This window comes from Falco biarmicus, chromosome 5, assembly GCF_023638135.1.
Source record: "Falco biarmicus isolate bFalBia1 chromosome 5, bFalBia1.pri, whole genome shotgun sequence".
Classification (NCBI taxonomy): Eukaryota; Metazoa; Chordata; class Aves; order Falconiformes; family Falconidae; genus Falco; species Falco biarmicus.
In genome coordinates this window covers 59,802,764-59,819,793 of record NC_079292.1, presented here as the reverse complement: position 1 = coordinate 59,819,793, position 17,030 = coordinate 59,802,764, and the positions used below count along the sequence as shown (strand labels likewise).

The following is a 17,030-nucleotide window of genomic DNA, read 5'->3' as shown; positions in this document are numbered from 1 at the left end:
CCACCCCCAATATAAATAGTAAATAAATCATTAGAATACCTTTGAACTTGTGAAAGACAGCCCATAGCTCAGCAATGTCAGTGGCAAATGTTATGTCTGTGTCGAGGACAATGACTCGCTCAAGATTGGAAGGTAGAGTCTTAGTCAGAACCAACTTCATCAGCCCGTAAATCCCAGAGTAGTGTTTGTTGGGGATCCAAGACACTTCCGACTGACAGGAAATGGGAAGTGGGAAAGAGGAAGAAAAAATAATCTTTATTAGAGAGAGAAACTCTTCCTGACACTAGTTTCTTGTAATACGGGAAGATCTCTGAGGTGGAAACAGTCATCTAAAATGCTGCTTTTAAATTAACTTCAGAAGCCTTGAAATATGCTAAAGTTTCTGAAAGCTTGAAAAAAATGTTGAGGCAACCACTCTACACAATGTAATTAAAATTAGTTGAACCTTTCCAGCCTGGTACAATCCATTCTGAGACATCCATGTATCCTATAAAATTGAAATATGTTTTTAATCCAAAACTTCAGAAGTATTGTACATTGCTTTCATTTTCAAACAAAACCAAACCTTTTGTGCTTGCCATTCTCAGAATTTTCTGACACTGATGCAGATGTAACAAACATTTTTTCCTTTTATTTTTTTACAGATTTGGAGGTCAGAATTTCAAAAGGCCAATCATTTGGAACAATGGTCCTGAAAATCACAAAAAAAGATTGTTTCTTGCAAATGCAAATTTTCCTTAAGCCTTACATCTTAAATGTATAACTGTACTGATACCACACAGACATGCTCAAAAGTGGAAGAACATTTTTAGCCACATTTTTGTTTGTTATATATTGAAGAGGCAAACCCAAACATTTACATTACTTCAGTAAGGGCTAAACAAAACATTTCTACAACTTCTAAAATAAGCTGGGACACTACACTCAATATTTCATTGTGCTACTGGCACTAGGACCTTTCATGAGCTATGTTTAATTTTCTTTCTGTGAGACTCAACTTCTCAAATATCAAAAGTCACTGCTGAAAGTGGGATACAGAAGTTTTTGAAAAAAATCCTATTGTTCTGTCTGAAACTCCTCATTTAATGTTTTAAAGGACATGCACTACAATTCCCAGATTTTAAGTCTTCCCCTGAGTCATGCTCCTATTAATTTAAATCAGTATTTTGTCTACAGGAGACCTGAGTGAGACAGATTTCAGGATTTGTCCTGGCATGTTATACTTTGGAGAAAGTAGGCAGAAACTAAGTGCATTCATAAAACTGAGAAGATTTATTCTGTTATTTAACTGTCTCATATATATTCACTGACATTGTAAAGTTTATTATGTGAAACAGCTTTTGCACAGAAGAGCTCACTTCCTCCAAAATCCTTCAAGAAAACTTTCCCATAAAAGAATGGGTTCCTAAACTTTGTTTGGAAGTTGTACGAGCGGTTGAAGAAAGGCAAATAAAAGCTGCTTAGAGTGCATTTCTTTTTGAATATAAAGAAGGCCTCTGCTGATGTAAGTTGCCCTGCTCTTTTCCCTTTAAAATGGTACAAAATTTCCTTCTGTATTCTCAGGGTTCCTGTACCAGGGCAGAGCTCTTCCCCACTACTAAGGTCATTAAAAAGACCGAGAGTAGCAGATCAAAACTTATTTTAAGGGGAAAGGCAAGAAAAGCAGGTTATCTTAAAACAACTCCAAAACAGAAGCATGTAGGTTTGTTTGGTTTTTTGAAAGGCATCTCATCCTGGCAATCCATTTGTGTGTTCCCTTGTCTGTGCATAGAATTCATATGTAATCACTTGCATATACAATCTGGCTGGCATTGTCACCTACACATGTTTATGTATTATTTACTTGTGCTCTCTATAGGATTTGCATAGTAGAATGCCAGAAGTAACAGAAGCAACAATTGCTAGGAGTCTGGTATAGACCACTGTGAAAGAAATTAAGAGGTGGAAGTAACACACACCGTGATTTAATTTATGGGTCTAAAAAGCCATCATTCTTATTTCACTCTTTCTTGCCTGCTGTCTGTAATTTGTATGGTGCTTAGTAGAAAAATGTCATTTCTGTCTCCCAGATACATCCCAATATTAAGTCTCTAGTTACATAAAAATGAACCTCAATGCTCCCCAAAAACTGTCTTCTATGTGTGTAACAGAGATAATTTCCAACCCACACCATCAAAACTCTAGTCATTTGTGGTCCTAGCTCTCCTGCATGATGGCCCTAGGAATGGACCATCATATCAAGATGTCGTAGTATTTACCTTGGTTCTCCAAACTCTGCAGATCAGTCTGTATCTGCCACTTGATGCCCTTGTGCTAGACCAGCCATGGTGATCGGCTCTCTAGTCATACTGACATGGTAAAAGAGTTAAAATAATTTTACAGACTTGAGCTCGCTTTTATTATTACCTATCTCTATGTTATTAACTTTGGATGGTATGTCCTTCATTTTATTAGTCCAAATGCAATATTGCTCCAGAATAACTCCTAATATGCAAATAAGCCTAATAAGGCAGGAGTTCAGATATTGCATGAATAGTGTGACACAAACAGGGAAGGTAAAAGGTGGCTGGAAAAGTAAGTCGCCTTCATGGAGATGTTACTTTCTTTGCTCCCAGGATTCCCAGTATCTAAGACCACTGCCACATATCACTGCAGGGAGCAGATCCTTGCCTGGCAGTTCCTCCCAATCCGGCACACAGAAGCCAAAAGCCTGCCATTCTGCAGCCTGACGTCTGAAAGCATTGCTTTTAAAAATGAAAGGAGCAGTCCCTATTCCAAATGGTCCATCACAGCTGGCTAGTACATGTTCGATTTGAACATGTGTTGAAGCTTCATCTGTCAGTTGGTTCAATGCATCTGCAGATTTCTCTCCCCTGACGCAGAGTTGACGAAGACATAAAGAGGTGTCCTAATTAGTCCCAGTATAATTTCTTCATGGCTTTGCTACTCATGAATAATGTAACCGTTCCAATTCATGCCAAGGAAAACTTACGCCACACAACAGCACTGTGAAGGCTCACTCCCTCTGGGTACCACGTATAGTCTTAATAAAAGAAATAAAAGAACACTATGGTTGAATAGGTGCTTAGTAGTTAAAAAGTGCCAGTTTGAGGTAATTAAGGTGGCCTAAGCACAAACTCTTGCAAAATTCTGCAACCTCCAAGCTGTCCACTTTGATAAAACTGGTAACATTTAGACATTTTGTTTATCTAAATAGCACCTAAATATTTTCTGTAAGTTGTAATATTTTTTTTCTAGCATAGTTAAAATGGCCAATATATGGAATGTTTGTGAATCATTTGCTTTACTAGCTAGATTGGAGTTGCCTTCAGAGAACAACTACTCATAGAAGATATGGCAGAAACAGAAAGAAGAGTTAGTAAAGGAGGGAAGTGAATCAAAAGAGTGTGACATAGTTTGCCATTTGTATAATTCTCAGTTCAGGAGAAATAGCACACCTTAGTTCTCTAGCTCTCAAGATCTGGATTTTTGTTCATGAGAGGACAGTAAAGGCATTTAGCTGGTACTGACTGATCATTTTGAGTAAGCTAAATGAAATAATATCTTCTCACTAAAGATCTTTCACCAGAACCATCTTAATTCTTTCCATTATTGAAGAGTAAATTATCTAAATTATTGCATTCTTCTGGCTATGAATATAGAAACATGTCCATGAGTCTGCACACTGTACACAACTGATCACTCTGGTAAGCGACAGAGAAGTGGGAGCAATAGTCTCCATGTCCAGTGATACTTTACCAGCAAGTTATCTTCTTCCTTAACTATGCTCTGACTTCCTCTGAGAAAAGCTGGCTAAAACACAGTGGCTGTACACAGCCTAACTGAGCTTCCTCATACAGAGTTGCTGCCACTGTATAAAGGCTCACTGGAATTACCAGAAGTGCCATTTTTAAGGAGAAAAGTCTAATGTAGGCATACAACTTACAACCAAGCTTCCCTCTTTCCATGACAGAGAAAGGGGGAAATGCTGGCTCCTTCTCTTCTCCGTTTGTGAATGAATTGTATAGTTACTACATACCCAAGTATTTAGGTATCTTTATTCTTAGAAACACTTGAGTCTGGTTGCCCACTTATCACAGAGCACAACTCTTTTACCAAGTCATCACAAATATATACAGCCAGACTTCAACTCTTATACTGTACTTCTTTAGGGAACTGTAGTGATATTTTTTTTCCCCCCAAGTTTCTTTTTCCCCACAAACAGGTGATGAGGAAATTTGCCCAGGATTCTTTTTTCTCATGTGTCTTACTCTGCATTTATTAACAGCTGCCACCTGACCCTCACTGGGATAAAGACAAAGAAAACAGCTCTTAGAAAGATGAATGTGGGAAGTAGGGTGCAGGGATGGATGCCAGTCATGAGCATAAGTGTGGAAGAGGGCAAGTGCTCTGTTTGTGTGAGGAGAAAAATATACTTTGAAGTTACATGCCAGAATGACATACAGCTCCATATTTGCTAAAGCCCAATTAATTACGTTCAATTATTATTGTATTTATATTTAAACCTTGTGCTCTTAAAGGTCATCAGTCTTAAAAGCTAAGATACTTTGTATGCAAATGTGATTTTGCTGCGCTCACACTTCTCTTTGCTACTTTATTAAAATTATGATAAACAGAGCAGTAAGCTGAAGCACAAGGAAAGAGATAATGTGTTTGCTATCATTCCTTAGTGCTGGTTTATATAGATATATTTCCAGACTGGAGCACAAAACCAGTAGCAAGCATAGAAGCAGAGGAATGACATGTTTCTCTCATTACCATCTTCCCTGAAGTACTGAAGGTTGACAGAAAACCTAACAACCTGGCTTGCTTTGTGCTTCCTGACTGGGAGCAGGTATATAATAGTACCGTTAAACAAAGCACTCAAGAGTTTTAGCTAGATGACTACATAAACATGAGCCTGCATTTCCCTTCTAAATGCAGCCTCTCCCCGGTTAACCAGATCTATTACCTCCCTACCAGAAGCAAATCTTTTGACTTTTCCTGATGAATAGACTGCAGTCCATACAGCATCACAAAATCACAGAAAGATTGAGGTTTGAAGTGACCTCTGGAGGTCATCCGGCCCAACCTCCTGCTGCTCAAGCAGAGCCACTCAGAGCTGGTTGCCCAGGACTACGTCCAGATGACTTCTGAGTATCTCCAAGGTTGGAGACTCCAAAATCCCCCTGAGCAATCTCTGCCAGTGCTCAGTCACCCTTACAGTAAGAAAGTGTTTTCTGATGTTCAGAGGGAACCTCCTGTTTCAGTTTGTGTGCATTGCTCCTTGGCCTGTCACCAGAGACGTCTGAAAAGAGCCTGGTTCTGTCTTCTTTGCACCCTCCCTTCAGGTACTTATATACATTGGTAAGATCTGCCCCCTGAGCCTTCTTTTCTCCAGACTGAACAGTCCCATCTCTTCCAGCCTTTCCTCACACGTGAATGAGATGCTACAGTCCCATCATCATGTCTGTGGCCCTTGGCTGGACTCTCTCCACTATGTCGATGTGTCTCTTGTACTGAGGAGCCCAGAACTGGACCCAGCACTCCAGGTACGGCCTCACCAGTGCTGAGCAGAGGGGAAGGAGATCACCTCCCTTGACCTGCTGGCAATACTTTATCAAATGCAGCCAAGGATACCATTAGCCTTCTTCATTGTGAGGGCACATTGCTGGCTCATGTTCAACCTGGTGTCCACCAGGACCCCCAGGTCCTTTTCTGCCAAGCTGCCTTCCAGCTGGGTGGCCCTCAGCATGTACTGGTGCATGGGGTAGTTCCTAGGTGCAAGACTCTGCACTTCTCCTTGTTGAACTTCATGAGGTTCCTGTCAGACCTTCTTGTCTGTTAAATAATATTTTTTTCCATTTTCTTAACAGAATTCCTCACTGTCCCACAGAATATATAGCACCGTAGCACCCCATGAACTACAGAAAGTGCTTCCTGTTCAGTGTGGTAAGATGAGGGAAGTTTGGCTGATGAAGTGTTTTCCCTGGCAGCATGTCCTTAAACACTTTACACTGGAAAAATACAACCTTCAATACCGTATTGATTTTCTCACTACATTCACTGCATCTTCCTAGATATGCTTGGAAAAAAAATCAATCAAAATAATCCTCAGCTATGACATGATATCCCCATCCCCACTCCAAATAAAAGGCACCCTTTCTGCTCAGCTGACTTCACAAAAGCACCACTAAGGCGAGTATCTTGTAAGAAGGTCAGACTGACTGGGTTGACGCACCAAGCTGTGAAACAGCAAGCCTGGAGGCAGAAAGTACCACTTGCACGCACCACTCTCAGAGGTGGGCTAATAAATGGGGTCAAATAGAATGAAATACCACCCCACCCCCCAGACTTAATGGCTGCAGATTCACTGTGGTGGGCAAAAGCCAGCAGCAAATAGGAGTCAGAAAACAGAAAAGGCTGGGGGAAGTTGAAAAGGCAGTCCATAAGCAGTTCTGCCTCCCTAGAGCTTTCATGCCAGATTTTGCTATAAAAAATACCTGGTATCTAGAATACACTGATCGAAATAAAGAGAAATGTGAATTAGGCTTCGTAACGAATAACTTGGTGGAAAACCGGATTTCCAAAAGTATTCAGCATCTACTTGCTCCCACCAACTTCAACATAGGCACTATCTTCCTGAAGATTATATTAGTCAGGTGATAAACTAACTTCAAAATCTTTAAGAACAGCAAACAAAGCAAAAAAACAAACAAACAAACAAAAAACCCACCAAAACTTCCAGGCCACAGCACAATCATAAAGAACATTATAGATCTGCACAAACTGTAGTTGAATTGTCTGACACTGATCTGAAAACCAGTGCAGTCTACATGGTGCAAGAACTTCCAGGTGGTGGGATCTCTGTGAAGAAAGAACAGCCAAATTCTTTGGTAGCTGCTGGCTTCAGGCAGCCCTTACAAATGGCCCAGGCATGGGAAACAACCCTTGAAATTCTGATGTGTGAATCAGGTAACAATAAAAGTTGTTATTTCCTCAGACTGGGTAAATAACTTCCCAGATACAGCTGATAACTTGTTTTCACAGCTTTTTCATTACTTGTTTAGTGCTTTGCTGCTTCTATGAACACTAGAAGTAGCAAGATAATTTTTTTTTTTACATCATGTGACCTTTATTTAAGACTTAGGTAACAGAACTGGGGCTTTCATGTCATTTCTAAACTGGGAGAAAATAATGTCACCATTTTAATGATGATCATATTACCAAGTTTTTTTAAAACAAAGTGTAAAAAGAGGGGGAAAACAAATGATACTGCATTGCTAGCACAGGACAGAAACTTTTCTTGATGCACAGTTTTTCTCATCACTGTTTTTCAATTTCACACAGGGAGAACTTAATGCTGCTACGAATTTTGCCATACCTCTTCCCACATCCATGAAAACTGAGTTACAATTCCAGCAGCACTAGAACAGATCAGGGTTAGTTTCAGGCTCACCTTTCCCATTTCACATCAACCATACCTCACAGCATCTAAACTCTGCAGGCACATCTGGCTGATCCCCTTTCTCACTCTCTTGCTTCCAGGAGAGCAATATCAATGGAGATTGGGTGAACTGAATCATTGAGAAAGCAGGGGAATAGCAGGTTAATGTTTAAATATGGGTAACATTCTTGCCTCTTCAGCACACTGTATTTCCTTTTTTACAGATAATTTAAAGGATTCAGAAGAGAGAGAGAGAGCAATTCCAAGTGACCAAGAGCCTGGGAGGAAGAAAGTGACTGTCACCTGTAATAGTTTCCTCAGGAGGAATGCCAGAAGAAATCTCCTTGCATCTCATTTACAGAAAATCACCACCTTTACTCCATCCTCGTTAGGTATCCAGCTAACACTAACAGAAAAGCCTTATTTAAACAAAAACACTCTTCTGTTAATGTTTGCTGGGTAACTTCTAACTTGAACCTTGAATTTAATTTTTTCCTGCGTGATTCACAGGTTTCAATAATACTGATATTCCCCCCCGCCCCCAACAGGTCCTTACTACTTAAAGAAATAACAATAATTCACACTGAGAAGCAACTGTAGAGAGATGGGAATTTATACATTTTTGCTAAAATTATTTTTCTATTTCTGCTGGCCTTTGCTGCTGTTGTTCTTACTCATCACAGAAGCACTGGTGACTTTAATAGAATTCTGACTCATCTCTTGCTTTATGAACAGATGATATCTTCCACACATACATGCAACAGGTCTGGATACAAACAGCAGTGAGTAAAAAGGTTGAGATAGAAATGGATGATTATCTGAACCTCTGGGTCCTGGATAATGTAGAGCAAATGCAGAAAATGTGGAGCAAGCCACAACTGGAAAGGAAGATTAGACATTAAAAGGCAGGACAAAAAATCCTTCCCAAATCAGCATCAGCATAAAGCAAAGGAGAAAAATCGCAAATTAATTCTCATCTCTGCAGCAAAGTCTGTAACATAGTCTGACTGATGCTGATGCTTGTTTTTCTTGTTTTTCTTTTTTCTTTCCAAATCTCTCACCAATACTCACATATACACAATGGGCAGACAAGTGGGAGAAAACCCTGATTTAAGAATGCTTCTTCAAAACAACGTCCTTAATAACAAAATTAACTCAGGGTGTCAGGAGTTAAGCCATGGTTGTGCTTGGAACCAACTTGCTTTATACGGATGAAACTGCAGACTGTTCTAAAAAGTAAAATGGATGTCTTTTTGCTTTTGCCATTTAGGTAACAGGACATTCAGCCATACAGCTTCTTCAGAAAGGAAATGACCAAAAGGCCTCCCACCTCATGGGATCTTTGAGGATTATCTCCCTCCTCATAAGTCTTTGGCTGGCTTTCCTCCACATGGTTTCCATTCCTCCCTCCTTGATCAGCCCCACCAAACGGCCAGCTTCCGTTTGACTCCGAGTCCTTTTCTTTACTCTCATTTCAGACATTCTTAATTTTCTCCACTGTTTCTTGCTATCTCCAAAATGCTGAATGCTCTCTTTGTTTTTCTGTATTCATTTGTGCAAGATGAGACTGCAGAACAGCAAAGAGAAGTCTGGGCAGTCTCACTTAGTGCTGTTTCTTGTTCCTTTGGGGCCTCTGGCCTCAACTCCAGCTGTTTTCAGTGCGGCAGTCAAGGCTGGAGGACCTAAAAGAGTCAGAGCGTCCTGAGAGAGATCAGTGAGAATAAACCAAACACCAGCCTCCCAGTCCTACCACTCCAGCAGAGGCAAAACCACAAGTCTTCCCTAGAAGTTAAGGTAAAGCCTCCTTTATTTTTCCTTCCTGACAGTGAATGAGTGAAAAGAGACACACAAGCTGGACTAGATAAAATGGCCGAAAGCCAGATCTTTCTGCTAAAAGCTGACTGACAGGCAGACTTGGCTAGAATTTGGCCAGTGGTCAAAAGCAACTCACAGCTGCCCTTTTCACTTCACCTGTACAGAAAGACAAGAAAGATCAATTGCACACTTTAATTGCTAGTGAACTCAATCAACAAGCTCTTTGTACTAATCCATCAGGGAAGACACAAATCCATGAAAGTATTATAATAGCCAGCTTTTTAATTTTAGTAACTATGCAAATAAATGCACATTATCTGCAGCCATTGTATGTTCTGGCAAATTTCCATGCAGCACTCGGGGTCAAAGTCCACAGGCATCCAATCTGTATTTTGCACTATGTTGGGATATTAAACGGGTATCATCAAGGCGCACTGTCCAGAATAAAAAACAACATCATCTCCTGCATAAACACATGTTATGTTGGATAGACAACAGCATCAGCTCAATGACAAAAATGTATCTGAAGTGGGATTTTTTTCTCTACCGGATTTTGTGCAAGAGTCCTTTTTTTAAGGATGATGGAAGAAGGTAGCAGAGCAGTTACAGTGACTATTATTAATCAAGTAATGCCTGGCAGGAGACTGCAAGTCTAAAATATTAGTTATCGTTGTGCAAAAAAATCCACAACCAAAACCCAAACGTGTTGAGGGAAGAACTTCTCACCCTTTTAATACTGAAAGATCTCATCCTGTTTGTATCCAATACAAAAAATAATGCATTTCAATATAACAGCCAGAGTTGCAGAAGATGGTAATTTGTGGACAGGATGTGGGAATGCAGCTTCCACCACCTCTGACATCCTAATACAAAGTCAAAACATAGCACCAACATATGAGAAAAAAGGATTAATTCTTCTCTTCAGAAGGAAATTACTAGCTACTATCTGGTATCTCACCAGTAAAATCACCTCTCTCCAGTCCTGAACTTTTACTGTTTCTACTTTCAGAGCATGAATGGTGAAACTTCCAGCAGCTGAAAATGCTGCAGCAAGAAAGAGGCCATTAATGGGTGGAACACACACCCAGATGGTGGAATAAATGACATATCCCATAAAGAACTATTAGTTCTCTTATTTTCAGCAAAAGCAAAGAATTTGCAGGAAAACAGATCATCTTCCATCCTGTAGGGTTGGAGGCCAGGTGAGTGGAAACTTCTTGTATTGCAATTATTGCTTCAAGAGAACAAAAATTACAAGAAGCGGTGTTCTTTTCTCCAATGGTAAGTATTATAACAGATCAAAACTCCTGTGGACTAAAAAGCTCCAGGAATACATCCGCGATAAAAAGGATAATAAAGGATAAAATGTATAACAATTATGAACAAGCAATACTAACAATAACCTAGTATAAGAAGCACTGAATATAAAAGGGAGGAAAAAAAGTATTATTTTTCTTTGTTACTAGAAAGAGATGTCTCTCACACAATGCAGCACTAATTAGAGAAACAATCTGAAGGAAATAAAGACCTTAGTGGGAAAGCTGTGCTCTTCCAAACCAAGGAATATGGAACTTTATGTTCACGAAACCAGTCTGGCTTCTTGCCTAGATTCCCATTAAGTATTGGTCAAATACCTCGGATAACAGTGAATTTGCAAGAGTGGTATTTAAAGGATGTGTTCATGCAGCAGGCATGTATCTCTTATACTTTTTCGAAACTTTTGGTGTGAGGGCTAAGGCCACCAATGTCACACTTATTCCATGTAATTTTTAGTTTTGCCCTAAGGATCATCAGACAAAAATGCAGTCAGATAGACAGGTGAACACAGACCATAAATGGCTGAATAAAACAATACGGCTGGAACCATTTTATAAAGGCTTTCAACTGTATCAGCTAAAAGCTGTGGAATCCATTCAACTGTGAAAGGGGTCAAACCTGAAGTAATGCAACAGTATATGGGAAAATTATCGGGGGATCAAAGCACTGCTGAGTTTTCATCTTTGTTACTGAAAGGGTGAGACCTAGACACCATCATCTTACCCTCAAAAAATGAAACTTTTGCAGGATTAAGTCAGTTTGATCTGAAAAGTGATACCTCCACTAAGAAAAATGAAATTTCACAATTTAGAAATTAAAATGTTCTCTTCTCAAGTTGACTCAAAAAGAGGTACCATCAGTGGCATCTCATTAATGACCTTATTATATCTCCCCCTTTTGAAGCAGGTACCCAAACTCCAAATCAGCCTGAATGCTCTTACCCAGGCTGAGATGGTTTCAGCAGACCTGAGAAGAGTGACTTCACTGCGGGCTTGTGCTACGTCAGACACATAGCATGGCTTGTAATTTCCAGCGCTGTGGAAAAGCGGCATACAAAGAGGTGTGCCCAGCTAAGATGATTATCATTTTTCACCACAAGAATGACCATTTCAGCCCTAGTCCTTCAGAACACTTTCTACCTACACTGCCTGCTGGATGGCTCCATGGGAAGGAGCTCACATCTGAACTATTGTGCTTTCTGAATTCCAGTTGTTTCTCAGAAACGAGCCAATGCCAAGTACTTTAGAAATTATTAATTCCAGCAATTCTTGCTCCCTCGTGGTGAATCAAGGATATTCTTGGAGTCCTTCCAGCCTGCTAGCTTTTTTTGGTTTATCAATCAGACATGGAAATAGATATACTTCAGTTCTTTGTAAATCTAAAAGCCAAGGATCACGGAACATTTTTATAAGATGCTTACATCAATACCAATACTGCATAGGAATGCCTTGAACAGTCACTTCTGTTCTTCTATCAGTAATCAAATGCCCTATGACAGAGAGGCGTCTTTATGAGCAAGTAAAAAGCCATTAAGATCTAAGACCATAGTCATTATATGTCTTCCCAGCTTCTTATCTGGCTAGTGCCAAGAAAAGAAATTGTGCTGGAACACAGGATGACCATTAACCCTCCTTGGCAAGTACAGGGGACATACAACCTATACTCCTTATGCAGATCAAAGGGTTAAATAATTTCTGTATGTCCAAAGTTAGGACAGTAAAATGCTTTAATTTCTCATGGGTGGATGATAAAGTTCTGAGGAAACAGTTGCTGTAATGGGGATACATAGCACAAACAATAGTTGCAGCAGTCAGTTTGAGGCACTGTGTGTTTTCAACTTCTTTTTTTTCCAGGGAAGACTGGATAATTTTTGTCAAACTGTAAAGTTTTTTTAAGATCTCATGTGCAGTTATTCATCTTTTTTTCTCATTCTCTGCTAAAACAGCCTTCCCTGGAGGTGCAGCACATGTTGCTGCAATAAGAGTGACGTTTAAGGAGCTGAATGCCAAACAGGAATCCTTGCTATTGAAATGTCACAGTCAGCTACTGTGATACAAATGTAGGTGATGCCAGTGGAAGAGAGTTGGCTCCTTACTCCTCACTTCACATACGTTACAAAGAGCAGCTACCCTGGCTTCACGGTGGAGGTAGTACAAGTGACTCTGTTGCTCTTCCCTAGAACTAGGAAAAAGGTGGAGCTACACAGAAGCTCGTAACACTTAGAGATAAGTTATATAACTAACAAAGAACACCAGTGTTTCTAAAACACCAGCAACAGTAGGAAAGTATAAGGGGTTTATAGAGCCAGGCATGAGGCTGTCTTTTGGAATATCCCCCTGTGCCATAGAAGCACTGCACAACACAGCACAGCAGGCAGACTGGGACCCTTGAGAGAGGCTCGGGAAACACTGCACCTTCTGGCATCACACTGGGCTTCATCCCAGCATACCTAATTCTTACAGTTCCAAATCTTAAATTAACTGACAACATTTGTAAATCCAAGGGGAAATTATACAAAAATCCGCAAAGAGCTAATCCACCTTTGGTATCTTGCCTCACTCCACTGACAAAGTCAGAGGTGGGGCTGCTCATGAAAATTAGATGTCACTAAGCAGACGACAACTGCTGGAAGTCAGTAATGGCACCATGATTCCCATTCTCACAACCAGTTTGTGACCAGCCTCACCGATTTCCACAGTACCTCTTTCACCATCACCTGTTTTGAACAGGCAGAAATTTAAGACCCAGTGTGGTTTTACATAAAATTACTTTCTTGCTGAATAATAGCTGAAAACACATCTAATAATAATTTGTAATGTTGCATGGCTTTTTATTTGTGCAGAAGAGGGACTGGGAAGGCAGAGAAAGTACTGCTTAGGATACACAGTCTGCACGGATAGATTCTGACCACTTCACAAAGGTTCCACTGTGCTGGGGAGTTTGAATTGCTGTCTGTTTCTTGGTGGATACTCACTTCATCCCAAGCAGTCTGAAGGAAAATATCTTGGCTTACAAAACCTGGCCTGTTAATGTCCAGTCATCTGTACTGAAAACCACGGATAAAAGGCCCCGTTCTTAGCATTGTAGCATTGTGTCACTACCTCAAGCATATTTTATCACCTGAGGCTTCATGTCTCTAGTATTCAGTATGTTCATAAGCGAATAAACAAAATCTCAATTATAATGTAGAAATAAGAGTCTAAAATAAAGCCAAGCAACTTATGAAAATCTGTACAATGCTTTGATTACATACTTCGGTTTTCAAAATCTTAAATTTGCATTATTTATTTATTTATTTAATACTCATTCTTTAAAAGAGAAAGGGAAAAGGCAGGAAGAAACAGCAATCTATGTCTACTATTTCAGCGACATGTGCCATAGGCTAGATTGCAGAAACACAAAGGGCTGGTCAAATGCAGGACTACTGCAACCCCACCATAATAAGTGACAGTATTTGACCAAAACCACAGTGCTGTAGAAACACTTTAATTAAATACCTATTACTGTGCAAATGAATGTAAACATAAAAAGATGCTGTGTTTCACATTCTGTATTGTACTAATAGCAATTAGATCTTGCATATGAAGTGAAAAAGAAAGGAAGGAAAGTAATGTACGTCTGCTTTATAACTTCATGTGTCTGCCTCTGAGACACACAGTGAACTACTTGACAGATAAACAATCATGCACCGCCCCTGAACAATATATAACCTGCATGCTGTGCAATGCAAATGTAGTCTAACCATTATAAACTGTGATGGTTAGTAGCCAGTCACTAGTCCTGTGAAAATAAATTGTTATGGATGGCTGCCTCTGCAGCATCCAGTGGACTGCTTGACCAGGGAGATGGTGGAATGCAGAATGCTGTCAAGTTTTGTTCTTCAAGGCTTTATCAACACTGCTATCATTGTTACCCTCTGCAGTTGATGTGACAAACACTAAGCCAATAATCTGTTCATCAAATATCTCAGATCTCCCCAGTTGTCAGTCGGGTCTCTCTCTCCCACGGCCAGCAGTTTTGTTGGAAGTTTCTGCTTGAAAAGGTTCCAAAATTGGTATATGGCCATGTATGATACATAGTCCCACCAATGTTACCATTCATCAGAAAAGCTTCCACTGGCAGCAAAAAATTTCATGGCATTTGATTTGCTTTTGGGGTCAATTGTTGCACAAAAACTTACAAACAGAGCATACTTTACATCAGCTAACGTTATTGGGATATTGGCTTAGGGTAACTCTTGAATGGACAGTACAATTTGTTAGACAGGAGACTGGGTTGCTGTCTGGATGGTGGATTGAATCTCCATGTAAAGGTCCTTGCAGGGGCATCTTACTTGGATTGGATAAACCTCCTTAAAACACAGTTCTGTCCAATTTTTATAATCCAGTTAGCCTGTGGTCCTACATGACCACTGCAAGGTGTGAATAATTCACTATAGATTACCTTAACCTACATAGAAAACATTTCTTAACTATCTAAAGGATGTACAAAGACTGTCCTACATGATCCTTGCTTCTCACATAGGAACAGTTTCTGTGGATTGCCTTATCCTTGTACAATTGATTAGCTTTGCAGCACGAACCGTCTGGGAATCTCTGGGACAACCAGATTCTCCACCCAGGATGTTAATCATCACATTTAAGCATACAAATAGGACTAGGCACAGCAGGGACTGAACTGACTGAAATTCCCACTGGGACAACTCATGTAACAGTCTGTCAAATACTTGTTACGCAGATGGCCAGCAGTTCAGTCAATCGCCTAGTTTCAACCTGGCCTGCTGGCTCAAACTAGCCCTTTATCTCATCTATGCAGACGACTATGCAGACGACTGGACTACTCTGGGAATTAGTAACTTAAGTGCATCCAGAGTAGACACAGGCACAGCCCTAAGACCCACGTACACTACAATTGTCATTAAACTTTGTTTTTCTGCTTAAATCTCATAGCTCTTGCCCATCTATCTGACCAAATGATGTCAGCATCTGACCCAGTGAACTGCCTTCACAGTTCAAATGGAAGTGGCTAAGGAGTGACTCATCTCGTGCTTAAGTCAATGCCTAAAGTTAGTTGATACCTATGCCACATATTATCCCAGCTTGGTTTTGCTCTCTGGATCACACCACTGCTTTTGAGTGAGTGTGCAGACTACATCAACATTTCTGTTATGAAATCACTTAAGGCAGCACTGGTAGTGAGATTTGCGGTCTGTTTCTCAGAACAGTAAAACCTGGAACACTGTCCATGTATGCAGCAAAGTATGGAGCTTTTCACATTTTACTTTCAGGTCAAATGCTTGTCTATTGCAAAAACTTATTCACCATCCCTACTTTCAAGTTCACAGATCAGTTGCAGCATGTTTGTGGGCTGAACTATCTAAAGGACATGGCTTTTTTTCTTTACCAGTGATGAAGAGACTGTGTTTATCTGGGCTATCAAGATTTATACACAGCAGAGCAGGCAACTGCTCGATTCTACCTTCTGCTTCCCTCAGTTCACCTGATGTTGTCAGCAGTCTGTCAGGCAACATCTGGGAAAACAAACTCATCTCATCTGTATTCCACACATTACACATACAGTACTGCTTTATCAGCTGCTCCTTCTGCTCTGGGCCAATGCAGATCACAATGGGTTTAATGCCTATACTTCCCTGTGAGTGTACTGACATGAGATTCCACGTTGAATAATGAACTGTAGAAGCTGAGTGCTCATGTTTGCACATTTTCAGTAGTTACAGAGTTCTTCCTTTCAGACTGAACTGAAAAAAACACAATATCCTGCAGCTTGGTATTTGCAAGCCACAGCTGGGTCTTCTAGATCAATGTTTCACAGGTACGTTTTTTTCTTTTATTTAATGTTCAAATAAGACAACTTCAGCTTCCAGTTATTCTATGGGACGCATTGCTGTAACAGGTACATGTACTGCATTAGGAGCAAAGCTGAATAAAACAACTCACGTGATCATATAAAAGTGAATCTACACTGCCAAGTAACTTTCCAGTTTGTAGCCACAGACATATGACGACATAAATTTGGAAGAGTGATGTGTGGGCCATACTGAGCAGAACAAGAATGAAGTCTGCAGCTATGGAATGGCTCAATTACTCGCACCATTATCAGCTGCCCACTCTTCAAGGATGCTCATTGATGATCACTAACTGCATGTAGCAAGTTTAGTTTATGGAAGAAAGTTGCACTGGCAACTCAGTTCACAATCTGAAGTTGAGGGAGAGCCTTTAAGCACAGATCTCCCTTGTGGTTATTGCCAAGGCAATGAGAAGACAGGTCAATTTATGTCAGGGGAGGTTACAAGTGTCTAAGTAAACTGTTAAAGTCATCAAACTAGCTGTTTAAAAGAAATACATCCATCAAGCTCCTGCCTCAACCATGTCTGATCCTTTTCCTGGAAATGCTATTATCCTTGCCTAAGCTCCCCAGCCAAGTCTCCTCC

At 40.2% G+C, this 17,030-nt stretch overlaps 1 protein-coding gene across 3 annotated transcripts in view; it reads right to left on the bottom strand.

The window, feature by feature from the left end:
* Nucleotides 1-17,030, bottom strand: part of LARGE1 (LARGE xylosyl- and glucuronyltransferase 1) — a 287,256-nt gene that overhangs the window by 106,021 nt on the left and 164,205 nt on the right. For all 3 annotated transcript variants that reach the window (XR_008822038.1, XM_056340051.1, XM_056340052.1), the window contains one exon: nt 40-211. Coding sequence is in view for 2 of the 3 variants with exons in the window: in XM_056340051.1 (XP_056196026.1) it covers nt 40-211 (172 nt within the window). In the remaining variant the exon portion in view is untranslated. The remainder of the gene's footprint in view (nt 1-39; nt 212-17,030) is intronic.